Here is a 27263-nt window from a genome sequence, read left to right as displayed (position 1 = left end):
AGGCAGAGAGCAAACAGAAGATTCTCCCTGTGGTGAAGAACCAGCACTATCCAGAGCCTGACCCAATTTTTTTTTTGTCTCTGGGAGGAGAAAAAATGTTTAAAAAAGCAGGAGAGAAGGGAGCAGCTGCCCCTCTCCCCCTGGCACCCCTGTACCATATGATATGGGGAGAGAATTGAAGCAATTCAGAGAAAGCCATCGCCTGCAGAGCAACTCACAGCATGTCCAAAATGGCTGCTGAAACCCCAGCAATCCCAAGAGAAAAAAACGAACCCATGCTGCACTCAAGCGGAAAACGAGCAAGGTCTCCCTGATGCTGGAAAGCCTGTACAAACATCCGATGCTGAACTCTGTTGTCCCCCTGCAGGAGCAGCACTGAAGCATTTCTGTATGCAGTCCTGCCAGAAGGCAAGCCAAATGGCGGCCACAAAACACAGCACGCGAGAAAAGCAGCAGCACTCACCCTAGGAAGCCTACAGGTGTCCTTGCCTGCTGCCTCCATGTCACTGCTGGGCAAGAAGCCACCCTCTCTAACAGCCCCAATATTGGGAGCACCAGTATCCCTCCTAGAGCCAGTACTGGATTGAACCAGCAAGCCCAATGTCTCAGCTTAACAGATTTTTTTTCCCTCCCACAAAATCGGATTCCCAGTAGTGAGGAACGAGAATGGAGGACAGCAGAAGGGAGGGGAGGGACCTGGTGTGACCAGGTGTGCCCACTAAAGGTGACACCACTCAGCCAAACACCCCATGTCTCTACTGAACTGAGATACTCAGACCAGGAGCTCATGAGAGACCATCCATCTGCCTGCTGGACACAGAGAATACTGACTGGCCAAGGTGCATTCCATCCTATAAGACAGCTCAGTTCAGCACCATCTACCTCCACCTGCTGGTAGATGAACACAACCCAAAAGTTTCTGGATTCATCTGCTGCTGATGCTAAGGAATTGAGGTTGCAGGGGGGCCAACTCAGGAATAAGGTCAGGAGTCTTTCATGAGTTACTTTGTTAAATGCCATTTGAAAATCCAGACACACAATATTGACCGGCTCACCTCTATCCACACATTTGTTCATTCCATCAAAGAAATGCAGTAGATTTCTCTTCACTAAATCCATGTTGGTTTTGTCTCATTAATCCATGTTTATGTATATGTTCTGTAAAATAGTCTCTACCATTTTGCACGGCACCAATGTCAGGCTTACCAGTCTGTAATTTCCCGGATCACTTCTGGAAGTCGATGTTACTTAGGCCACCTTCCAATCTTCTGGTATCATACTTGATTTTAAAGATAAATTACATACTACAAACAATAGTTCTGCAAGTTCATTTTTCAATTCTATCAATACTCTGGGATGTATACCATCCAGTCTTGGTGATTTGCTACTCTTCAATTTGTCAAACTGTCCCATTACAACTTCTAGGTTTATAGAGATTTGATTCAGTTTCTCTAAGCCATCAGCATGGAATACCATTTCTGGCATCAGTATCTCTCCCATATCTTCCTCGGTGAAGACCAAAGCAAAGAATTCATTTAATCTCTCCACTATGGCTTTGTCTTCCCCGAGTGCCCCTTGGTCATCTAGTGATTCAACCAATTCTTTTGTTGGCATCTTGCTTTTAAATATATACGTAAAAATGTTTTTACTATGCATTTTTGCTTCCAACGCAATCTTCTTTTCAAAGTCTCTTTGCTTTCCTTATCAGTGCTTTGCATTTGACTTGCCATTCTTTATGCTGTTTCTATTATTTTCAGTTGGATCCTTCTTCCATATTCTGAAGGATTTTCTTTTAGCTCTAATAGCTTCCTTCACCTCACTTTTTAACCATGCCGTCTGTCGTTTGGTCTTCCTTCTTCCTTTTTTAATAGACTGAATATATTTGGCCTAGGCTTCCAGGATGGTATTTTTGAACAGTATCCACAGCAGATGTAAATTTTTGACCTTCACAGCTGCTCCTCTAAGTTTTTTTTTTTTTTTTTACCGTTCATCATAGTCTCCTTTTTGAAAGTTAAATGCTAATTTATTGGATTTCCTGTGTGTACTTACTCCAGACCTTATATCAAATCTGATCGTGTTATGATCACTTATCAAGAGGCCCCAGCACCAGATCATTTGCTCCACCAAGGACTAGGTCTAGAATTTTTCCTCCTCTTGTTGGCTCCTGAACCAGTTGCTCCATAAAGCACCAGGGCGGCAGGGGCCGGGACAAGACCGCCCCCCCCCCCACCCGAGGTCGCGTCACGCCCCGCCCCCCCCACCCGCTGACGGGCCCTCCGAACTAACCTGAAGCGCCTTCACGTTCGCATCGCAGCATCAGCAGGGCAGACCTCTCCTTCCTTCCGTGCCCCGCCCTCGCGGACGTTACATCAGGCGAGGGCGGGACACGGAAGGAAGGAGTGGCCTGGCCTGCTGCAATGCGAACGTGAAGGCGCTTCAGGTTAGTTCCGGGAGCTATGGAGGGCGGGCCGGACTGCGGCGGCGCCGCCCCACACCCCCCCCGGCCCCCCCCCCCCCCCCCGGAGGCCCGGGGACTTTTGTCCCCAGTCCCCCCCTCTCAGCGGCCCTGTAAAGCACTCCTTGATTCCATCAAGGAATTTCATCTCTAGCATGCACACTGATGTTACATTTATCCAGTCAATATTGGAGTAATTGAAATCACCCATTATTATCGTGTTCCCCAGTTTGTTAGCCTCCCTTAGTAGGCTGTGAACCATTGAAACCACATCAAATCCTACTGCCACTCCATGTGATCTTGTGCAAGTCACTTAATGCTCCATAACTTCAGGTACAGACTGAAAAGGAGTGAGCTAAATATACCTTCCTCCTCCCTCACTAGATCCCTCCCTAATCATGGCCTCTACTACTACTACTACTTGACATTTCTAAAGCGCTACTAGGGTTACGCAGCGCTGTACCTCTCAAATATAACATCTCCCCCCATCCTAAGCCAAATCTTCCCACCATCCCAAACAATACCAATCTTTATGCCATAATAAATCTCAGCTACTACCTAAAAAAAATCCCAGTCCTGCACTATTCAATACCCCTACTCCTGCATGCGCATGCCTAAATAGCTGAGTTTTCACAGCTTTCTGAACTACCAATTTCCTTTAGGAACTCATTTTAATAAGTAGGCACAGCTCAAAAAAAAAAAAAAAAGCTCCAATTTTCCTATAAAATCTGGGCATCCCTAGAAAAGCCAACAGGCCTTAGACTGCTTAACGAGGGACCCTGTCCTGCAATTATTTTGCTGCAAATTCATTTCAATTTAGAAAATGTGGGCATTAGGCAAAGCTTTTATACAAGCCAGGGAATGCATCTGATTTTTTCTTTTTAATTTTCTTCCTCTCTTTTACTTTTCTCCATCATCCCAACCCACAATCCCTCTTCCATTCAAGGACCCTTACTCCACTCCCTCCCCCAGCTTCCCTTTGACCTCAGCAAAAGGACCCCACTGCCAGCAGCTGTAACTCCCTGGTCTGGGCTCTACCAGCATAATTTTCAGCTTTTTCAGTCCACAGTATTACATTATGTATGTTTGTTCCTCACTGCACCAACCTAAAAGCAGGATTCAGCACAAATGCCAGGAGCACCTCAATCATTCAGAGGCCTACTGTTTAACATCACTCAGAGAGACTTTGGTCAAATAAAGACAAATAAAACCCCTTCACTGGACTTTTTCTTAAGCCTCTGGACATGAAAGGATTTCAGTTAGTCAGTCATCATCAGCTGTTTCAGTGGATGACAATTCCAGTCTTGAGTTCTACATCTATAACTTAATAGCTTCATGAAGCAATACATAAAGGTGATGAAAAAAAAACCCCCACACACTTACATTATTCTCTACACAAAATTCAGCTGGGCTACTGTATATAATTAGGTCTGCCTCTCCCGTTTGGTCAGCGGAAGCCAGGGGCTCTCTCTAGTAAATAATTTGCGTGTTCCCACCAATTACTCTGACCTCATACTCCCCCAGACTGCTCTTACACAGTCCAGGAATTAACGAACTCCATAATCAGAAGGACTCGCTGAGATATAAGGAGATAGTTTATTTCAATCTTACCAATAGCAGTACAGGCAAATCAGGCAGTCATATGATGGAGCAGCATTACATGACACGTCTGTCACCCACCTTCTCTTGTAGCCTTCCTTCTGTTGTCTGATCCAATACCCTTCTAACTCCCATTTTTATACTATTATCACCCTGTTCATTTCAATGGACCCCAGCTTTGTCACCAGGGTTCTTGGACCTTATCAGTTGATCAAAATGACTTCACATACTATCAAGCTCTAAGTATAAACAAGATATGCTCAGAGCGCATCTTATTAGATGACTTTGCATGTTCCTCAAACTTTCCCTAGCCCCCTCCTTTGGATGTTCTCACCCGGGGTGCAGCTGACCCAGTACTATCTCTACACAACCATAGCAACTCTTGCTCATGACGTCTTGTAGGTGCCAGTCTCCTCATTATCTACAGAGTAGATTCCCTCCACTCTCTGTCAGCTCTCTGAGCACTTACTTTAGCATTTGCTACAGTAAAATGTAACTGTCAAAGGTGATCTCTGATTTTTAGAAGCTAGCTCTCTTTTGTATCAGATGATTTTGATTTTAAGAAGCCTAGCTCTTATTATGAGCTATTGGCCTGTATTTTACTGAGAGCAAGGGCTAGCATATCTCTTCACTACACAACACTGAATGCAGTGTGGGAAAGTGCAACCACAGTTCCCAGGGCACTTGTTAGCGACATCCTCATTTAAAACAAATTTATACACCCCCATGCAAGCACAACTAAGCTAAACTCAACATGGTAGCATTAATAAAGCCACAAACCTTATCACATCACCCAAGCGAACTCGGAGGTTGTTGCGAACAACTCTATTCATGCGAATCTTTTCATCTGAACAAGTGTCATCAGACAGGACGATGCAAACTGCTTCTCTCCTCTTCTTCCCTTTCAGCAGCACTGTGTCCCCTCGGAACAGTTGCAATTCATCCATTTTGGCCTAGAAAAATATATAAAAGCCAGTCAATTTACAATAAAGAGTTCCAAGAGAAAACCAAAATGAACTTTAGCCAAGCACAATGGAAGGTAAACTTCTGCTAACTAGCTCACCTGGGACAAGGAAACCACGCTGTTGTCCTCGTTGATAGCTTCATCGACAATTAACCGATTCGGCCGATTCTTCTGCTTCAAAATTGCAGTAGATAAATCATCACCCTTAGAGCTGTTAAAAGAAAACAGAGGTTAAAAATAAATATCCTGTATGGTTGCACTTTCAAACACATTTTTAAAAATTAGTGTACACAAATACTTAGCACTTGCTGAGGCTTTCACTCTGGAAACCTTAGCACCTTTGGCTTTACTCCTCCCCCACCCCCCAAGCTGGTACAACCAGACAACACAGATCCCTCACTTGTCTAGGGCTGTAGAAGCCGCACTACTCATGTCAGCAAAAGTGTATTGTAGTTTGAAACCATGCTGCATCTCAGAACATGTTTCCTCCATGGCCCAGATGAATCTCACAAGAGAGGACTTGCTTTTAAATTGTGTGAGATACTGGCGTGGAGGAATGGCCTAGTGGTTAGACCACTGGTCTCGACATCCAGAGGTGCCCAGTTCAAAAACCAGTGCTGCTCCTTGTGATCTTGGGTAAGTCACTTAACTCTCAATTGGCTCAGGTACAAAATTAGATTGTGAGCCCTCCAGGGACAAAGGGAAGGGAAATGGGGCTTGATATTATGCAGTCAAGCATGATCTTATATGGACCCTTTAATATATGTCCACAAAATCCTGTATGGCGTAGTCCCAGGATACATGACAGACCTTATAGACTTACCAATAAGAAACAAAGTCAGATCGTCAAGATCCTACCTAAACCTACACTACCCAAATTGCAAAGGACTGAAATACAAAACAACTTGCGCAGCCGGCTTCTCCTACATAAGCACACAACTATGGAATGGGCTCCCAAAAGCTGTGAAAACAATCCACGCCCACTTGAACTTCAGGAAATCACTAAAAACCAACCTCTTCAAAAAGGCCTACCCCAACGACCCCACGTAACCCTCTCCACCTACCAACACAGCATGACTATGATCGAACTGGACATCACACAATCTTCATCCATTCCGACTCTCCACTTATACCTCATAAGATCACTATACAACTGGGCAAACGCCTTTAACAGTACTATGTAAGCCACATTGAGCCTACAAATAGGTGGGAAAATGTGGGGTACAAATGCAATAAATAAATAAAATAAATAAAATATACCGCCTTTCTGTGGTATTTTGCAACTACATTCAAAGCGGTTTACATATATACAGGTACTTATTTTGTATCTGGGCAATGGAGGGTTAAGTGACTTGCTGACAGTCACAAGGAGCTGCAGTGGGAATCGAACCCAGTTCCCCAGGATCAAAGTCTGCTGCACTAACCACTAGGCTACTCAGAGAAATGCCCAGTGTACCTGAATGTAGCTCACCTTGAGCTACTGCCCTGATCGTGAGAATAGATAGGGATGGGCTGGAGTGTAAATTTTAAGGGGCTTCGACGTTAGCTTCAGAACTTAGTACAAGAACAGTACTGGGAAGACTTCTACGGTCTGTGTCCTGAGAAAGGCAGGGACAAATCAAATTCGGGTATACATATAAAGTATCACATACCATGTAAATGAGTTTATCTTGTTGGGCAGACTGGATGGACCGTACAGGTCTTTGTCTATTGTCATTTACTATGTTACTGAAAAAGATGCGAGCAAAATCCAAATAAATAAAATTGCACAACATGGTGAGATATTGAACAACATGGCAAGATCACACCAATGTCCCATGCGCTAACAAGACAAGCTCTGTGGATCAGTGCAACTGCTCACAAGTTTCAAACTTGTGCTAATTCAACCCCTGAATGTGTCAACAGAAACAAAATCAATACAGGGTTCCATTACTGCAGTACATCCCAGTGACAGAGCTTTGGGCTACCATGCAGAAGCGCTGGCTTCAAACCCTATTCCCTCTCCCTGAGCTGGCTGGTACTGGGGATGCTATGAATAAGTTTCAGCCATCACTCACTGACCCCTAACAGCCAGGATCATGGACCATAACCATATGCACGACCCCTAACCAAGATCACAGCTGGCCTAAAGAGATAGAGAAGTATACTAAAAACAAAGGTAAAACCCCTGTACTGTAAGACATGCTTACCCAAGTTCAGTCCTCAAGGGCTGCAAGCAGACCAGGTTTTCAAGATATCCCTCGTAAATATTTGAAATCTAGGACCAATTGTGATTCATCTTATGTTATAAATGCCATTCAATGTCCTTGTGGACTATGGCATATAAGTCAAAGACTGTTTAAAAAATTAAATATTAATTGGCCTAACACCTGCGCATTAATTAAGTTACAGAAAATTGAAGCTCCTCTAGTGGAACACTGGGTTTCATCATGGCATGAGATATGCAATTTGAGGTTTGTAGCATTGATACAGTTTGATTTGCAGGATGTGGGCAATATCATGCAGAAGATGTTCCAAAGGGAATAAAAATTGATATTTGAGTGGAAAACAGAGTTCTTTAAATCTGAAGTGAGTGGTTAGGAAAGTAGTTGCGTGACAATCAACCAGTGTTTAAAAAGTTGGGAATTCAGTAATGCGCATGCACCAGCATTTTGAAGTGCAGTGCCAACATTGCTCCTGTTGCCAGATAGAGGCTTTGTGGTCGAAAATAAGGTTCAGAAATTTAAGGTATGTGATTGTTAAATAAACTTAGGTAGGGATTAGAGGGGATACAAGATATTTAGCCCTCCTTTTAATATTAATTTGTACATTGCAGTTAGACCCCTGAAGACGCCTAAAGTGAAACACAGAACTGTGTTGAGTTTGACAAAGTTAAGAAGCAGGGTGAATAACCATCAGGTGATTAAGGAGTGGGAAATTTTCAGAGGGAGACGAACAGTTTATAAATCTGGAGGACTGATACTCAGATCGTCTGTACGTGATTTGAGGACATACCTCCTTTGAGACACGAGTACAATCACTGAAAGTTTGCAAAAAATACAAGAGAAGAGCATTGAAGAAGGTTTTTTAAGATCATCAGTTTCACGTGTGACATTTTATATTGAAACCTGTAAATCATATGCGATGTAGTTTGTGGGATATCTTTTTTTGTAAACGGGATGCAACAGATCAGTGTTTCCCAAGTCCAGTCCTGGAGTACCCTTTGCCAGTCAGTTTTCAGGATATCCAAAATGAATATGCATGAACTTGATCTGCATACACTGCCTCCATTATATGCAAATTTCTTTCATGCATATTTCTTTCATGTATATTCATTGCGGATTTTACTCTTAGGTGCTGTTTTCACACAAAGATCCTACTACTCCTGGAATTATTTGACAGGACTCACTACCTGTTTTTATCGTACAGGTAAAACTTCCAGTTACAATCCATGTTCAATACTGCAAAAACATGAAGCCAGGCTAGACAACACAGAAGTTGTAAAGTACATGGAATAAAAATTAATTTGTATAACCCACCTAGCAAAACATCGCTCAAGGTGGCTCACAGACATCCAAACAAATAATTCTAACACATTCAACAGAAACAAAAGCCTAAAACAACCCTAAAACTACCAACGCTCCATTCTTATATATGGATCAAAGTTTATATAAAGTTCCAAAAACATTTGAAACCAGACTGCAGAGGTATTTCATGTAATGAATTGCATCTAACACTGATCCCCTCAACTGACCTCACTGTCACCCCCCCCAAAAAAAAATTTGCCACAAATAACCCACAAATAGGTTTGACCCATTTGAATTTCTAGGGGTATACCAGATCAGCATCCTTCTCAAATATCCTGGCTCCCCACTATGCATAACCTTAAATATCAAAGAACAAATCTTAAAATTTTACTCAATGCAAAATAAGGAACCAGTAACGCCAGTAACTCGGGGAGATCTAGCAACTTACATTGACGTTTTGAATCACTTGAAGCATCTGCAGATTTGTCCAAGGCTATCCAAAGGTACAATACATTAGAACCATCAAATCCAACAGCACTGATCTAAAGATTTTTATAGCAAAACAAACTTACATGGGTACCTATGAATCTAACAGTGGCAACATGGTTCAACAGATTCTTAAGAACTAGGTCATACTTAGTAAAAATGTCCACCCAACTCTCACCCTCTTGGATCTCTGATGGCAGGGTGCCACAAGGCTCCCCAATATCATGTTTAATATCATGTTGGCCCCACTAGGCAAGAAACTGGAAAATATGGGATTTAACCCATTTATATATGCCAATGAAGTGACCATTTACATACCGTTTAACAATCACCACAGAGATAGCGGATAAGGCTAAATCAGGATTGGACCTAATGAAAGATTTGGCCATGACTTTCAAACTTAAAATAAACAGAAAAAAACTAAATTCATAGTACTATCCAGCCAACGTAACACCACGAATGACCAAAATTTCACATGTGACCAAATGACATACCCAATCGAATCACAACTAAAAATATTAGGTATCATTATCGACAAACATATCTTGAAAATCAAGTCTCAGCAGTCACATCAAAGAGCTTTAGAACCCTATGGAAACTAAGAAGGATCAGAGACTACTTCCCAAAACAATCCTTCCACATAATAGTACAATTGATACTATCCCAACTAGAATACTGCACTGCAGCATATGTAGGATGCACAGAAAACATACTAAAATCGCTGCAAACACAGCAGCAAGACTGATATTCAAAAAAAAATATCAAAATATGAAAGTGCAACCCCCCAGCTTGCAAAGCTTCACTGGCTCCCAGTTAGAGCCAGACTGTTTTTCAAAACAAGTACTCATTTTCAAGATTCTGTTTGGCATGGCTCCTGACTACATGCTAGACTTGACTGTACTATCGCCAAGAAACGCAAGTCCAGAGACCAGAAATTATTCATTACTCCTATCTGCCCAACTGCAGAAACATAACCTACAAATCCATCTACATGGCTGGATTCAGCTATCTGCCTTCCAAACGGCAGAACTCGATTCCCAAGACAATAAGAGGCATCACCGAGTATCTTCAGTTTAGGAAAGGCCATATATAAAAAAAAAAAACCTTACCTCTTCAAGAAATGCTGTGGTTAACCACATACGATACAAATGTCTGACACAATGTACGATTGTAATGTAATGCAAAACACAACAGAACCTACCATCTATTAACAGAAAATTAAAAGCCACATTGAACCGAAACCTCTCTCTGATAATTACATATTAAAAATAAAAAGCACTCATATCTAAAGTGTTTGAAAGCAATCAAATTCAAGAATCGTATCGATTTTCTCAACTACCACAATTACCTTAAAAAAAAAAAAAAAAAACCACCACCAATGAGTGCTGCTTTAAAGCTATAAAATAGCAACCGGGAGGTGGTAGAGAAGAAATCGGTAAAGGAGTTCAAAAATGTGTGGGACAAAACACAAAGAAATAAGAACATAATCACCATACTGGGTCACGCCAATTATCCATCTAGCCTAGTATCCTGCTTCCAACAGTGGCTAATTCAGATATCAAGTACCTGGAAGAAACCCAATCAGTAGCAACATTCCATACCACCAATCCGGCAAACAGTTGATTCCCTGATGTCCATCTCAATAACAGGCTATGGACTTTCATCCAGGAACTTGTCCAAACTTTTTTTTAAACCCAGATAGCTAACCACTGTTACCACATCCTCTGGCAATGAGTAAAAAAACAAATATTTCTGACTATGTTTTAAAACAATTCCCATGTAATTTTGAGTATCCCCTGGTTTTTGTACTTTTTGAAAGAGTGAAAAATTGATTCACTTTTTACACATTCTACACCACTCAGAACTTTATAGACCTCAATCATGTCCCACCTCAGCTATCTCTTTTCCAAGCTGAAGAGCCCTAATCTCTTTAGCCTTTCCTGATATGAGAGGAGTTCCATCCCCTTTATCATTTTGGTCGCTCTTTTTTGAACCTTTTCTAATTCCTATATCTTTTTTGAGATGCGGCAACCAGACGTGAACAATACTCAAGGTGAGGCACCACACAGAGGCATATTCTTAGTCTTATTTTGCATTCCTTTCCTAACAATTTCTAGCATCCTGTGTGGTTTTTTGGCCACCACCGCACACTGGGCAGATTTCAGCATATTGTCTACAATGATACCTACATCTTTTTTTGAGTGCTGACTCCTAAGGGACAGCATCAAGCAGCTAGGATTTGGATTATTCTTCCCAATGTGTATCATTTTGCATTTGTCCACATTAAATTTCAACTGTCATTTGAATGCCCAGTCTTCCTGCAATTTTTCACAATCCACATGTGTTTTGACAACTTTCAATAGTTTTGTCATCTACAAATTTGCCTCACTCGTCATTCTGATTTCCAAATAGTTTATAAATGTTTAATAGCACCTGTCACAATACAGATCCCTGCGACACTCCACTATTAACCCTCCTCCATTGACAAAATGGGCCATTAACCCTACCCTCACTTTTCCATCCAATAACCAATTCCTAATCCACAGGACATTGCCTCCTATCCCATGACTTTTAGTTTTCTCAAGAGTCATGTGCTGACCTGAACCATAATACTGTTAAGTGTTTTATATTATTTCATTCTTCATTTCTCAACTTTCTGGCTATAGGTTTAGCTATCTGACCCAGACTTTATTGCTTAATCAATTTGCCCTGTGAATCTCCACTCATCTCTCCCTACATTCCTCCCCGGGAACTCCGTTCACTGAGTAAATCTCTCTTATCTGCACCCTTCTCCTCCACTGCTAACTCCAGACTCCGTTCCTTTTATCTTGCTGCACCATATGCCTGGAATAGACTTCCTGAGCCGGTATGTCAAGCTCCATCTCTGTCTTCAAATCTAAGCTAAAATCCCACCTTTTTGATACTGCTTTTAACTCCTAACCCTTATTCACTTGTTCAGAACCCTTATTTTATCATCCTCACTTTAATATTCCCTTATCTCTTGTTTGTCCTGTTTGTCTGTCCTAATTAGATTGTAAGCTCTGTCGAGCAGGGACTGTCTCTTCATGTTCAAGTGTACAGCGCAGTGTAAATCTAGTAGCGCTTTAGAAATGATAAGTAGTAGTAGTAGTGAATCTGTATTGTGGTGTATTTCTGTGTTCTAACCCAGACCCACCCCCCCAAAAAAAACCTCTTTCCTTTTCAGCCTAGCTCTGATAGTAGAGAGGATAGGCTTTTCACACTTACTTATCCTTCACCCAGGCCAAATATATTCCGTGTATTAAAAAATGAGGGAGGAAGACCAAACAACAGTCGGCATGGTTAAAAAGTGAGGTGAAGGAACCTATTAGAGCAAAAAGAAAACCTTTCAGAAAATGGAAGCAGGAACTGACTAAAAAATAAACAGAATAATGAATGTCAAGTCAAATGCAAAGCGCTGATAAGGATTGCATTGGAGGCAAAAACACATAGTAAAAAACCTTTTAAGCATATTAAAAATCGAAAAGCCAGCAAAAGAATTGGCTGGACTGCTAGATGGCCGAGGGGTAAAAGGGGAAATCAGGGAAGACAAAGCCATAGTGCAGAGATTAAATTAATTCTTTGCTTTGGTCTTCACTGAGGAAGATTTGGGAGAGATACCAGTGCCAGAAATGGTATTCAAAGCTGACGAGTTGGAGAAACTGAATGAAATCTCTATAAACCAAGAGGATATAATGGAGCAATCTGACAAACTGAAGAGTAGCAAATCTCCTGGACCAGATGGTATTCATTCCAGATTACTGATAGAATTGAAAAATTAATTGGTGGAACTATTGTTAGTAATATGTAATTTATCTTTAAAATCGAGCATGGTACCAGAAGATTAGAGGTTGGCCCATGTAACTGATATTTAAAAAAGGTTCCAGAGGGGATCCGGGAAATTATAGACCGGTGATTCTGAAGTCAGTGCTGGACGAAATGGTAGAGACTATTATAAAGAACAAAATTAGAGCATATTCAAAAGCATGGACTTTACGAGACAAAGTCAACATGGATTTAGTGAAGGGAAATCTTGCCTCACCAATCTATTACATTTCTTTGAAGAGGTGAACAAACATGACTAAAGGTGAGCCGGTTGAGATTGTGTATCTGGATTTTCAAAAGGCGTGACAAAGTACCTTATGAAAGGCTCCAGAAGAAATTGGAGAGTCATTGGATAGGAGGTAGTACATAAGTACATACGTATTGCCATACTGGGAAAGACCAAAGGTCCATCAAGCCCAGACCCTGTTTCCAACAGTGGCCAATCCAGATCACAAATACCTGGCAAGATTCCAAAAAAGTACAAAACATTTTATACTGCTTATCCCTGAAATAGTGGATTTTCCCCAAGTCCATTTAATAATGTGGTCTATGGACTTTTCCTTTAGGAAGCCATCCAAACCTTTTTTTAAACTCCGATAACTGCCTTTACCACATTCTCTGGCAATGAATTCCAGAGTTTAATTACACGTTGAGTGAAGCAAAATTTTCTCCGATTTGTTTTAAATTTACTACATTGTAGCTTCATCGCATGCCCCCTAGTCCTAGTATTTTTGGAAAGCGTAAACAGAGGTTTCACATCTACCCGTTCAACTCCACTCATTATTTTATAGACCTCTATCATATCTCCCCTCAGCCGCCTTTTCTCCAAGCTGAAGAGTCCCAGCCGCTTTAGCCTTTCCTCATAGGGAAGTTGTTCCATCCCCTTTATCATTTTCGTCACCCTTCTTTGCACCTTTTCTAATTCCACTATATCTTTTTTGAAATACAGCAACCAGAATATTCGAGGTGCAGTCACACCATGGAGCGATACAAAGGCATTATAACATCCTCATTTTTGTTTTCCATTCCTTTCCTAATAATACCCAACATTCTATTTGCTTTCTTAGCCGCAGCAAAACACTGAGCAGAAGGTTTCAATGTATCATCAACGACGACACCTAGATCCCTTTCTTGGTCCGTGACTCCTAACGTGGAACCTTGCATGACGTAGCTATAATTAGGGTTCCTCTTTTCCACATGCATCACTTTGCAACGTCATCTGCCATTTAGACACCCAGTCTCGTAAGTTCCTCTTGTAAATCCTCCAGCAATTTAACGACTTTGAATAACATTGTGTCATCAGCAAATTTAATTACCTCACTAGTTACTCCCATCTCTAGGTGGTTTATAAATATATTAAAGAGCAGCTGTCCCAGGACAGACTCCTGGGGAACCCCACTAACTACCCTTCTCCATTGAGAATACTGACCATTTAACCCTACTCTCGGTTTTCTATCTTTTAACCAGTTTTTAATCCACAATAGAACACTATGTCTTACCCCATGACTCTCCAATTTCCTCCGGAGTCTTTCATGAGGTACTTTGTCAAATGCCTTCTGAAAATCCAGATACACAATCTCAACCGGCTCACCTTTATCCACATGTTTGTTCACCCCTTCAAAGAAATGTAGTACATTGGTGAGGCAAGATTTCCTTTCACTAAATCCATGTTGACTGTCTCATTAATCCTATTATGGATCAAAAACTGGTTAAAGGATATAAAATAGTAGGGTTAAATGGTTAGTATTCTCAATGGAGTCTGTGCTGGGAACATTGCTTTTTAGCATATTTATAAATGATCAAGAGATGGGAGTAACTAGTGAGGTAATTATATCTGATGACACAAAGCTATTCAAAGTGGTTAAATCGAGAGAGGATTGTGAAAAATTACAAGAGGACCTTACGAGACTGGGAATCTAATTGGCAGATGTTTAAGGTGAGCAAGTGCAAAGTGATGATTGTGGGAAAGAGGAACCCGAACTAAAATCTACTACAGAATCTTTGATTAAAGATAAGATAACCCATCGAAAAAAATAAGAACAATCTGAGAATTACAATAGACGCTTGAATTTACGTATTTTAAATTTTCCGATAATTTCAGAAATAAGTGCTACAGAATTATTCAAGAAATGTTTGATTGATATCCTGAAATACTCTCCTAATTTTATTCCTCCATTAAATAAAATATACTACTTACCTACTATACCTCAGAAAAGAGGACAGCATGAAAAGGAATCAAAAGCACAATTTCTAACTCAACCATGAAAACCAGGTTTTCAAGATCTTACAGCATTTCTGGAACAGTCAACTATTGAGGCAACAAATCGTCAGACTATTGGTTTCCCTGGTTTTTGAACAGGACAAACTATCTTGAAATTACACTTTAAAAATTCATTAAAAACTTTTCATGGGGATAGAATTTGGATACACCCCGATGTAGTCAAAGCTACACAACAGAGAAGAGCCGCCTTTTTGTCATTAAGAAAAGGAACAAAAGCTTTGGGAGCGAGATTTCTACTTACATACCCATGTAAATGTGTAATACGTTATATGGATAACAAATATGTTTTTTTTTTTACCTGAACAACTTAGAGAACTTTTCTTGACTTAAAAAAAACTGACCAAATAGACAGACTATAAAGAAGATCTAATTAATCAATATATAGGAATAAACGTGGAATCACCAGGCCTTTTGCTTGTTTAATTTACCTACAATATTCTCCTTTATAATGTTCGTCCCCCAAGCAACGTAATATTGGTCTAAGAAAGAGCTGAAATGTTTGCTTAATTTAAAAATTTTTTCCTTTATTCCTTTTTTTTCATTGTTGGTCTCTGAATTTCTGTATACAAGATTTAAGCTTGTAAATGATTATAAAAATTTATAAATATATAAATAAATAAAAGGAATCACTGACCAAGAAAGGGATCTCGGCATCGTTGTTGATGATATGGTCAGTGTGCTGTGGCAGCTAAGAAAGTAAGCTGCATCTCAAAAAAGATATAGTGGAATTAGAAAAGGTGCAGAGAAGGGTGACGAAAATGATAAAGGGGATGGGACGACTTCCCTATGAGGAAAGGCTGAAGCGTCTAGGTCTCTTCAGCTTGGAGAAGAGACTGCTGAGGGGAGATATGATAGAGGTCTATAAAATAATCAGTGGAGTAGAACAGGTAGACGTGAATCGTTTACTCTTTCAAAAAATACTAGGACTAGGGGGAATGCGATGAAGCTACAAAGTAGTAAGTTTAATACGAATCGGAGAAACCTTTTCTTCACTGAACGTGTAATTAAACTCTGGAATTTGTTGCCAGAGAATGTGGTAAAGGCGGTTAGCTTAGCAGGGTTTTAAAAGGGTCTGGACGGCTTCCTAAAGGAAAAGTCCATAGATCATAATTAAATTGACTTGAGGAAAATCCACTGCTTATTTCTGGGATAAGCAGCATAAAATGTATTGAGTTTTCTGGGATCTTGCCAGGTATTTGTAACCTGGATTGGCCACTGTTGGAAACAGGATGCTGGGCTTGATGGACCTTTGGTCTGTCCCAGTGTGGCAATACTTATGTAAGAAATAATTTATACAGTTTACAGGCTTAAAAACCACTGTTTGTCAGTCGGCCTTTATGCAGCATTCCAACTGACCCATCCAATCTGCTTACCAGAGACTCTTCCTCTCTGGTCCTCTACCTGCTTTGTTAGAAGATCCAAAAGCAAAGAGTAGCTTTGGTACTGGCCAATTAAACAAAGAAATCTAACTGTTCAAATATATAAGTCAAATGCCCATGTTTTGGTGAAAGTCTGAAACTTACAAAAGCTGCTTACAATGTGTTCTTTTAAGAAGGTTTTGCCAGCATTTTAGGTATGTTTTGAAATTTGCTCCTGACAAGGTTGCTCTTTGCTTTTATTTATTGCATTTGTATCCCACATTTTCCCACCTATTTGCAGGCTCAATGTGGCTTACAGAGTTTTGTTATGACACAGTCATTACAGGATATCAGATACAATTCGTAATGTACAAAGATTAAGAAAGTAGTTTTGTAAGGTTATGGTTTCCTCTACACTGCAGCCAGATTTTTGCCTCTTATTTATAGCTGACTTGGGTATGGGACTGGTATGATTTTCTTACACCTGCTCTTTCTCCCACCTGACCACTAACCCAGCCCCCCCCCCCCCCAATCATATATATTGCTCCTAAACCAATAACAAAATAGTCAACCACCACTGTAAAATTGTTGTTCTCATCTAAACCATCATTGTTCCTATCAATTTCAACCCTAATATTCTATCCAAAAATAATCTCCTTGAACCCTTAAAAATCTTGCAGCATTGGGATAGGAAAGCCTCCAAATGTTGTGTGGAGTGGCGGCCTAGTGGTTAGGGTGGTGGACTTTGGTCCTGGGGAACTGAGGAACTGAGTTACCGACCCATCTCCCTCCTTCCTTTTCTCTCCAAATTACTTGAGCGTGCTGTTCACCGCCGCTGCCTTGATTTTCTCTCCTCACATGCTATTCTTGACCCATTACAATCTGGTTTTCGCCCTCTCCACTCAACCGAAACTGCGCTTACTAAAGTCTCCAATTACCTATTACTGGCTAAATCCAGAGGTCAATATTCCATCCTCATTCTTCTTGATCTTTCCGCTGCTTTTGACACTGTCGATCACAGCATACTTCTTGATACCCTGTCCTCACTTGGATTCCAGGGCTCTGTCCTTTCCTGGTTCTCTTCCTACCTCTCCCTCCGCACCTTTAGTGTTCACTCTGGTGGATCCTCTTCTACTTCTATCCCTCTGCCTGTCGGCGTACCTCAGGGTTCTGTTCTTGGTCCCCTCCTCTTTTCTATCTACACTTCTTCCCTTGGTTCATTAATCTCATCCCATGGCTTTTCCTACCATCTCTATGCTGATGACTCCCAAATCTACCTTTCTACCCCTGATATCTCACCTTGCATCCAAACCAAAGTTTCAGCGTGCTTGTCTGACATTGCTGCCTGGATGTCTCAACGCCACCTGAAATTAAATATGACCAAAACCGAGCTTCTCATTTTCCCCCCCAAACCCACCTCCCCGCTCCCCCCGTTTTCTATTTCTGTTGATGGCTCTCTCATTCTCCCTGTCTCCTCAGCTCAAAACCTTGGGGTCATCTTTGACTCTTCTCTCTCCTTCTCTGCTCATATCCAGCAGACCGCCAAGACCTGTCGTTTCTTTCTTTACAACATCCGTAAAATCCGCCCCTTTCTTTCCGAGCACTCTACCAAAACCCTCATCCACACCCTTGTCACCTCTCGTTTAGACTACTGCAATCTGCTTCTTGCTGGCCTCCCACTTAGTCACCTCTCCCCTCTCCAGTCGGTTCAAAACTCTGCTGCCCGTCTCATCTTCCGCCAGGGTCGCTTTACTCATACTACCCCTCTCCTCAAGACCCTTCACTGGCTCCCTATCCGTTTTCGCATCCTGTTCAAACTTCTTCTACTAACCTATAAATGTATTCACTCTGCTGCTCCCCAGTATCTCTCCACACTCGTCCTTCCCTACACCCCTTCCCATGCACTCCGCTCCATGGATAAATCCTTCTTATCTGTTCCCTTCTCCACTATTGCCAACCCCAGACTTCGCGCCTTCTGTCTCGCTGCACCCTACGCCTGGAATAAACTTCCTGAGCCCCTACGTCTTGCCCCATCCTTGGCCACCTTTAAATCTAGACTGAAAGCCCACCTCTTTAACATTGCCTTTGACTCGTAACCACTTGTAACCACTCGCCTCCACCTACCCTCCTCTCTTCCTTCCCGTTCACATTAATTGATTTGATTTGCTTATTTTTTATTTTTTGTCTATTAGATTGTAAGCTCTTTGAGCAGGGACTGTCTTTCTTCTATGTTTGTGCAGCGCTGCGTACGCCTTGTAGCGCTATAGAAATGCTAAATAGTAGTAGTAGATTCCCGGCACAGGCAGCTCCTTGTGACTCTGGGCAAGTCACTTAACCCTCCATTGCCTGCCGCACTGAGCCGGCCATGAGTGGGAAAGCGCGGGGTACAAATGTAACAAAAATAAAAAAATTAAAATAGGTAGCTTTAAACTTATTAGTTCTGCTTCCTTCCTTTCAATCACTGCTCAAATAAACAACTTGGTTTTTTTTAAACAAATTTAAAGACATGAAGGATATGGTATCAGCATAATTTTTATAAATGTAAACAAATTTTTAACTGTGTAATCACTTTTCAGATCTTAAGTAAACATTTCTTTCAAAAACTCTTATACTGATCTATACAGGCACTAATCTCAGGGCATCTTTACAGCTTCACTACAGTCTCAAAACAAAATCCAACATGGTCATCGTTTCATGGCTTGCCACTGCATCAGGGGACAACCATAGAAGCTTAACCACTACATATCACTTCTGATCAAATTCAGCTTGGTAATCTACACCAAAGGGGGACGACTCACTGGTTACATCCAGCTCATGGTAGCTATAGAATGGGAGAAGCAGAAGCCTCCAACGTACACCTTTCTCCCCTTCAGTAGCCAACTACCCAGGTAGGGCCACATATATGGACCCAAGAGTTTATGCATCCCTACACATTCTAAATAAATGAGCATGCATGATTCCAAACCCAGTAACCCAACCCCTTTTCCACATTCAACATCACAATCCTGTTTTTATCAATACCCTTTCTCCTCCAAGCATGTTCCAATTCTGGCATGATACTAATTTGTACCATCTCTGCTCTTTGGAGAATGGTGGATCCTGGAATAACCTAATATTTTCTCTTAATCTCCTTCTATCATCACCACAAAATATTTCAAGGAAATAATGGTAGGTAAATTGAATGGCAGCAGTAGAATGCCTAGATTAAGCACATAGGAGACCTAGATGGAAACCAGTGCATTTTGTTTGTATATGCTGTTAATTCTTCCTAGCATTGTTCTTCTCTTTGCAAGCAGTAACTTGCTCAGATCCTGTAAATGGGTATGTCATACATTCTATAAATAGAATAGGAAAGCCAGAGAAACATATTCAATGTGCCTTAAAGTCTTTATTTTCTGTCACATTTCTATCTTTCACTGGTGATTTTTATCTGAAAAAATAATTGCACCTTTTATTTTTTACTGACCTTGATAAATATGTTTCAGCTGAAAGTTTATGTTGTAGAGAGAAAAAAAAAAAGTCCCGTTTCATGGCTGGGCTTCCTGCCAGGCTCAAGGCTTTCTGCAACATCATCCAGGGAAAATGAAAGCAAAACAAAGCCTGGAGCTATTAGATTACAGTTTTTTTTTAAAGGCTTTGTTCATCAGGCTTCAGTTCTCAGTAGGCCTCAGAACTTACTAACTAGGGCTCATCATTCTCACCAAATTAGCACACAGATAGACTACTTTTTACTATATAATGCTTAAGAAAATTTCTGCTTCGGTTTAATATTAATGGCAATTGTACAAATTTTTATTGGATTTCAAAAACAAGTCTCTGAACTCCGTTTACCTTGACCAAATATATACATTAAAAAAAATGTGGGTATAAAAATAAGATGCAGAAGATTGTAGATAAGACCATAGGGTGCATCTTCAATGGTTCAGACAGAAGATTCAAAGAAAACAGATAAAAGTCTCTGAAACCACATTGGGAAATTTGGGATATGTTTTTTGTTCAATTCATTTCTTTATATTTTATTTGTTACATTTGTATCCCACATTTTCCCACCTATTTGTAGGCTCAATGTGGCTTACATAGTACCAGAGAGGCCTTTGCAGGCTCCTGTGTGAAAAAAAACACAGGGTGATGATGTGGTAAGATCAAGTTCATGTGGCACAGCCACATTAGGGAACCGGAGAACAGAAGAGTTGTGTTATGTCCATTACGTGCTTTAGTTTGGTTGTGTTGCAAAGATTAGGCATTTAAATTGGATCACCAAACTGACTTTATACCAGGCTTGTCCAACCTACCCCCCCCCCCCCCCCAGGGACAGAATCAGGCCAACCACATGCTTTTTTTCTGGCCCTCAGAAGCCTGGCAATTCTTGTGATGCTTCCCTGCCTGAACTCAGCTCTCTGTAAAAGCTTAAGCCCTTGTGGTTTCAACTCTCAAAAGAGACTGGGTGAAGGCTTTTGTGGGTGGGGGGGGGGGGTACATGAGAGCGAAACTGGATGAAGGCTGTGGGGCATGTGTGAAGGCTGGGGAGGGGACACTGTACCATCGTATTTTACCACTGTTTGAGAAAATGCATAGCAAATACATCACTAACAGGCTCATTTTCAAAGCACTTAGCCTCCCAAAGTTCCATAGAAACCTATGGAACTTAGCCTCCCAAAGTGCTTTGAAAATATGCCTCTAAGTGTTTTTGGCCCTCCAAATGTTATCAAATATAAAATGTGGTCCTCAATTGAAAAAGATAGAACAAGCAATGAAAACAATTAAGAAAAACAAATTCAAGTTAAAAATAAACAATTCTCTGAATACACCCCAAGAAGAAACATGTAAAACTCAGGACATCTTAGTAGGCAGTACCCTCAGGGAAATTAAAAAAAAAAAAAAGGAGAATATTTTTAAAACTATATAAAAGCAATATGCGTGTCTCTTGTAAGACCAAACATACCATGCTGACTCAGACCAAAGTCTATATACCATCTTCAACAGTGGCAAATCCCACTTGCTCACTCTCATATGCAGTGGTTGTTCCTGCCTAACAGAGGTAGAAGAACCTTACTACCAGGAAGGAACCTGAGTTAATCTGTCTTTACACTGAATTATGTCAAGAGCCCTAACCACATCATCTGGCAACAAACTTCACCGCTTACCTGTACGAGTTCAAAGATACTTTTACCAAACTTTATAAAAGTGTGTGTTTCTACTAGCTTGAAGTTGCATTCAAATTAGGAGCTATTCCATGAAGAGGTTCCCCATTTGTCCCACACCAATCAAGCTACCATAATGTCCACCTGTCATCTTTTCGCCAGACTAAAGAGCCCTATTTTCTATTCTTTTCCAAGTAATTCTCAATATTTTTTACCACCAGTGCAAACTGAGCTGAAGAGTTCAACTCAGCACCGTGTACAAATGATTATTTTTTTTTCCTCTGTGCATCTTTCATCTGCCATTTAAATGCCCTGCTCTCCACTTTGGCAAAACACTCCTACAACGCTGCTTTTAACTACTCTTCTCAGTGTACTAAACCTTTTACTCGAACCCCCCCATATAAGAATTATCCAAAGAACTGTGCTTGCTTGTTAGTCCTCTGGGGTCCGTGGAGTAAGAGTGGATAATTGCACCTGATGTTATTGTCAGCGAGGTTATTTTTTTTTTTATCGGTTAACTTCTTTGCCCCTGACTTCCACACATCTAGTAATAACCACAAAACCAGTAGTGCCCCCAATTTGATTGACTTCACCTTTTTTTTTTTTTGTCATTTTAGATTGTAAGCTCCTTTGAGCAGGGACCGTCCTTCTTTGTTAGATTGTACAGCGCTGCGTAACCCTAGTAGCGCTCTAGAAATGTTAAATAGTAGTAAATAGTTTAGTGATCATACGGTGGCCTGGTGTTGGGATTCTCCCTCCCTCCATCTCTCGGCCAGGCAGGCCAGGGCCTGCACTGACACAGCAGGAATTACTGAACCCAAGGCTTAGGCCCGGCAACCTCTAGCGGCCCCCACTTGCCCCACCTTAAAGGGCCAGGGAACTGCTGCGGCTCCAGGTCCCCAAAGTGGGAAAGGAGGAGCCCTAAGCTTCTTTTTTTTTTAACCACCTTCCCTCTCGGGGGACCAGGGCCGCGGCCTACCGGCGAAACCCAGCCCTGGGCCTAGGCGCCTCTCTTCCAGCGACGGCTGCCGGGGGGGTTTACCGGGAGAAGAGCGGAACTAAAGGAAAAAGGAAACCGGACCCAAGGCCGCAGCGAACCCCCAATTCTGCCCCCCCCCCCAACACTTACTCTGTGCCCGAAGCCATGTCGGCCCGTCAGTCAGAAGCACCGCGTAGCCAGACAGCTCCAACCCGTTCCTCCTCCCCCTCGGCGGCGGTGCCGTCACCAGCAAGGCCTCGCTCGCTCGCACGCTCTCCTCACCGACACAGTCTGTCACGGAAGGCCCCGCGCGCGCACGCTGGCTGCCTCGCTCACTGCCGACTCACTCACACACCGAGGCGCGACGCCGCAACCACAAGCGCACCGCCCCCCAGCGTCATCGGAAGCAGAGACGGCGCTGACCAATCAGAACAAAACAAAAGAAAGGAACGTGCCCGGACGGCCTCAGCCGGTGACCGCCGCTAATTGGTCCAAAACTCTCTGGGGGAGGTGGGAGATAAGGGAGAGGATCAGCCAGGCCAGCCAATGCGAGCGTGGAAGAAACTTCAACAGTCACGTCGCCTAGTAACTCCGCTTTGGTTGGTTAGAGAGCTCGGGTTTGGGGATGAGGGTGGTTTGGGGAGGATGATCGTGACGTCACGTAGAGTTCATTAAAGGGAAGTGGAACTAGGGGCGTGGGCTATGCAAATCACGTAGGCGGGCAGAGTGGGAGGGCTGGGAATCCCGGAGATAGTTGCACTTGGCTGCAGTCTATTGGTTTAAAGCGTTGGCACATCATTCTCCTCTAGGTTTGCATGAGTTTAAACTTCGTTCTACTACTACTACTACTACTTAGCATTTCTATAGCGCTGCCAGGGTTACTCTCGCGTTGCAATTGCACAGATCCCAAAGCTGGAGATTTGTCATTGCTGTGCTGGAGAACGAAGGTCCAGTAAGTGAGGTTTTTCTCGCGGGGTCCCAACTATCTCTAAAAAAAAAACAAAACAAAACACAGCTCTGGCAGATGTACAGTCATAGGAGCCAACTTTTCAAAATTATTGGAGGTGCTAAACCTAATGGAAATAACTGCTCAGAGTACATACAAGGAAGTTTCTCAATATTGGGGGTGCTCAAGCACCCACAGAACTGGCTCCTGTGTGTACAGTTCCAAACAATTACATGTTCTAATCAATAAATACAAAATAACATTCCTTGTTCTACCTTTGTCGGTCATTTAATTTTCCTTATCATGTTGGTCCCAGTCTGTGGTTTTTGCTTTCCTCTGTCTTCTCTTAACTCTCTTGCCAAGGTCTCATGGTGCATTTGGCTTTTTTTTTTTTAATTTGTACCCTGCGCTTTCCCACTCATGGCAGGCTCAATGCGGCTTAGGTACTTATTTGTACGTGGGGCAATGGAGGGTTGTGACTTGCCCAGAGTCACAACATAGTAACATAGTAGATGATGACAGAAAAAGACCTGCATGGTCCATCCAGTCTGCCCAAGAAATGTGCCACTTTTTTGTGTATACCTTACCTTGATTTGTACCTGTCTTTTTCAGGGCACAGACCGTACAAGTCTGCCCAGCACTATCCCCGCCTCCCAACCACCAGCCCCGCCTCCCACTACCAGCTCTGTTATCCAATCTCGCCTAAGCTCCTGAGGATCCATTTCTTCTGAACAGGATTCCTTTATGTTTATCCCACGCATGTTTGAATTCCGTTCCCATTTTCTTTTCTTTTTTTTTTTTTAATTTGTAAAATTTTTTATTAACATATCGGAATAACAACATCTGGAGACAAATACTTGTTGAAAATTTCAAAAACAGCAACATTCAAGCAATATCACATCCAAATCCCCCCCCCCCCCCCTTCCATTACCATTTTCATCTCACAAGGAGCTGCCTGTGCCTGCAGTGGGAATTGAACCCAGTTCCCCAGGACCAAAGTCCACCACTCTAACCGCTAAGCCACTCCTCCACTAGCCATCTACCCTCTATGTTGCTACCACCCTGTTTAGTATTTCCTGTGTCCCTGCTCCTATTCTCCCACCATGCTAAGTATCCCTGTTCTCTGTGTCTATATTCTTGCTCTAACAAGTATCACCCTTCTGTGTCCCCATTCCCCCCTCGTCATCATCCCTTTTGTGTCCCTATCCCCCACCCCCAGTCCAGCATCATCGATCTATCTCTATCCTTTCCCTTATCCAGCATCTCTCCTTCTCCCCCCTTCGTTATGCTTTCCTCCCAAGGAAGTTAGGAAATGGCCTTCTCTCTCTTCTGTCCCCCACTCCTTTCCTCACAGATCCCATCATCATTTCATTCTCACTCTCCCCCCCCCCCCCCCCCCCCGCCCATGTTTCCCTCCCTTTTGCTGCAGGCCCCACATCCTCTAGCTTTCCCCATCTGGTGGTATGGCATCTCTCATTCCCCCTTCCCCACCTCCTCACTTCAGCATCTGTGATTCCACCTCCCCGGCCTGATTTAGCAACACCTCTCTTGCTTTGCTCCTAGTTCAGCAGTTGTCACTTACTCGCTACCTCCCACATGCCAGGGGTCTTTTAAGCTTGCCTTCCATCCTGGCCAGCTGCAGCATTGAAAGCAGGCTGTCTGTAGGTGCTCCACGCGGCCTTCCTTCTGCCAGTCCCACCTCCTCTGATTCTACTACTTCTTTCCAGAAGAGGCAGGACTAGCAAAGGGAAGGCCCCGCATAACATCCACGGATAGCCTGCCAGGGCCACCGAGAGGGGAGGCAGGGGGGACAAAATTCCACGGGCCTGGGCCTCCAAGGGGGGCCTGGCACCGGGGTCAGGCCAGCAGCGCTGCAGTCCCCAGTCTCACCTGCCTGCCCTCTGCTCTGTCCACCACCGAGCCTCCTGCATTAAAATCGGCAGCGCCTCAGCTGAGCTCCGTTTGGAAAGGCAGATCGCCTCCCTTCCCTTTGGGCCCTCCCTGTGTCCTGCCCTCACAGAAACCGGAAATTACATCAGACAAGGGCGGGACCCAGTGAGGGAAGGCCCGAAGGGAGGTGATCTGTCTTTACAAATGGAGCTCAGCCGAGGGCAGGCAGGTGAGACTGAGGACTGCAGGGGGGGCCTTGCCCTGGGCCCGGCTTAGTCTCTCGGCGGCCCTGTAGCTTGCTTTCAAAACTGTAGCCAGCCAGGATGGAAGACAAGCTTAAAGGACACCGGGGTGTGGGAGAGGGCGAGTGAGTGACAACTGCTGAACCAGGAGGGAAACAGGAGAGCGGAGAGGAGCCAGTGCTGGAGAACAAAATACTTTAGTGTGTGAGCTGGAGAAGAGAGTCAAATGCATGTGACTTGCCATGTTCCGTGGAATCTTTGCGGAGATTGGGTGGTGGTGCTGGTAATTGAGAAACAAAACGGGAGCTGGGCAGACTTCTACGGTCTACGCCCTGATCGTGACTGAATAGATAGGGATGGGCTGGAGTGTAAATTTTAAGGGGCTTCGACATTAGCTTCAGAACTTAGTACAAGAACAGTGCTGGGCAGACTTCTGCGGTCTGTACCCTGAGAATGGCAAGGACAAATCAAACTCAGGTATAAAGTATCACATATCATGTAAAATTAGTTTATCTTGTTGCGTAGACTGGATGGACCAAACAGGTCTTTATCTGCTGCCATTTACTATGTTACCATGTTACTCTTTTGGATTCTACATAGAATGTTGGTACTAATTGGGATTCCGGAATCTTGTAACTCTTTATGATTCCAGAATCTTCAGAACTTTTAATAAAAGAACAGTTCTGGGCAGACTTCTACGGTCTATGCCCTGATCGTGACTGAATAGATAGGGATGGGCTGGTGTGTAAATTTTAAGGGGCTTCGACGTTAGCTTCAGAACTTAGTACAAGAACAGTGCTGGTCAGACTTCTACGGTCTGTGCCCTGAGAATGGCAAGGACAAATCAAGCTCGGATATACATATAAAGTATCACATACCATGTAAATGAGTTTATCTTGTTGGGCAGACTGGATGGACTGTACAGGTCTTTATCTTCCGTCATTTACTACGTCACTATGTCTGTAATTGCACGTCAGGCTTTAATCACTACTCCTTCCCTGTGTCTCAGCAGCCTTTGTGGATCTTTCAGGGACAGGGAAGATTAATATCAGAAATGTGTTACTGCACAAAGGCACCCTTTATTGCTGGGGGACTAGAAGCCATGATGTAAGGGTACAAGGAGGTATGATACTGTACACACAGAAGCAACAGAAGCAGCAGAATGGGGTGGGCTTTAGGGGGCTATGCACCCCCCACCCCAGTGTTTTGCCTAAATAGTATTAGTAATTAGAGAGCTCAGAGACAGTGTCGGTAATTAGTTTATTTGGCCCTTCCAATCAAAAAGGTGATTCACTGTCCCCTGACCTGGATTTTTATTTTACAGAAGTGATTGTGGAAGCCTGGAGTGCCCTCCCAGAAATGGTGAATAAAAGACACAACAATGCCATTCAGAAAGAAGTACCATATATCCAGAGGATCCCAAAACAGCAGAAGATGGAACAGCATTGGAAGGACTTTTTCTACCAGAGAAGTCAGGGTTCAAATCTTGTCAGTGCCACTCTTTGTGATATTGGGCAAGTCACTGTATTTCCCATTTATTTATTTATTTATGGCATTCATACCAATGTATGGG

At 42.6% G+C, this 27263-nt stretch overlaps 1 protein-coding gene across 1 annotated transcript in view; it reads right to left on the bottom strand.

The window, feature by feature from the left end:
* VCP (valosin containing protein) overlaps window positions 1–23034 on the bottom strand; it is a 115118-nt gene extending 92084 nt beyond the window's left edge. The window contains exons 1-3 of the mRNA XM_030192827.1: window positions 22763–23034; window positions 5118–5229; window positions 4835–5007 (exon numbers count right to left, since the gene is read on the bottom strand). Of these exons, the coding sequence (XP_030048687.1) occupies window positions 4835–5007; window positions 5118–5229; window positions 22763–22779 (302 nt within the window). The 5' untranslated portion in view covers window positions 22780–23034. The remainder of the gene's footprint in view (window positions 1–4834; window positions 5008–5117; window positions 5230–22762) is intronic.
* Between the last annotated feature and the right edge of the window lie 4229 nt (window positions 23035–27263).

The sequence above is a fragment of the Microcaecilia unicolor genome, chromosome 2 (genome assembly GCF_901765095.1).
Source record: "Microcaecilia unicolor chromosome 2, aMicUni1.1, whole genome shotgun sequence".
Taxonomy (NCBI): Eukaryota; Metazoa; Chordata; class Amphibia; order Gymnophiona; family Siphonopidae; genus Microcaecilia; species Microcaecilia unicolor.
The sequence above is the reverse complement of the archived record's forward strand: the minus strand, read 5'-3'. Positions and strand labels throughout refer to the sequence as shown.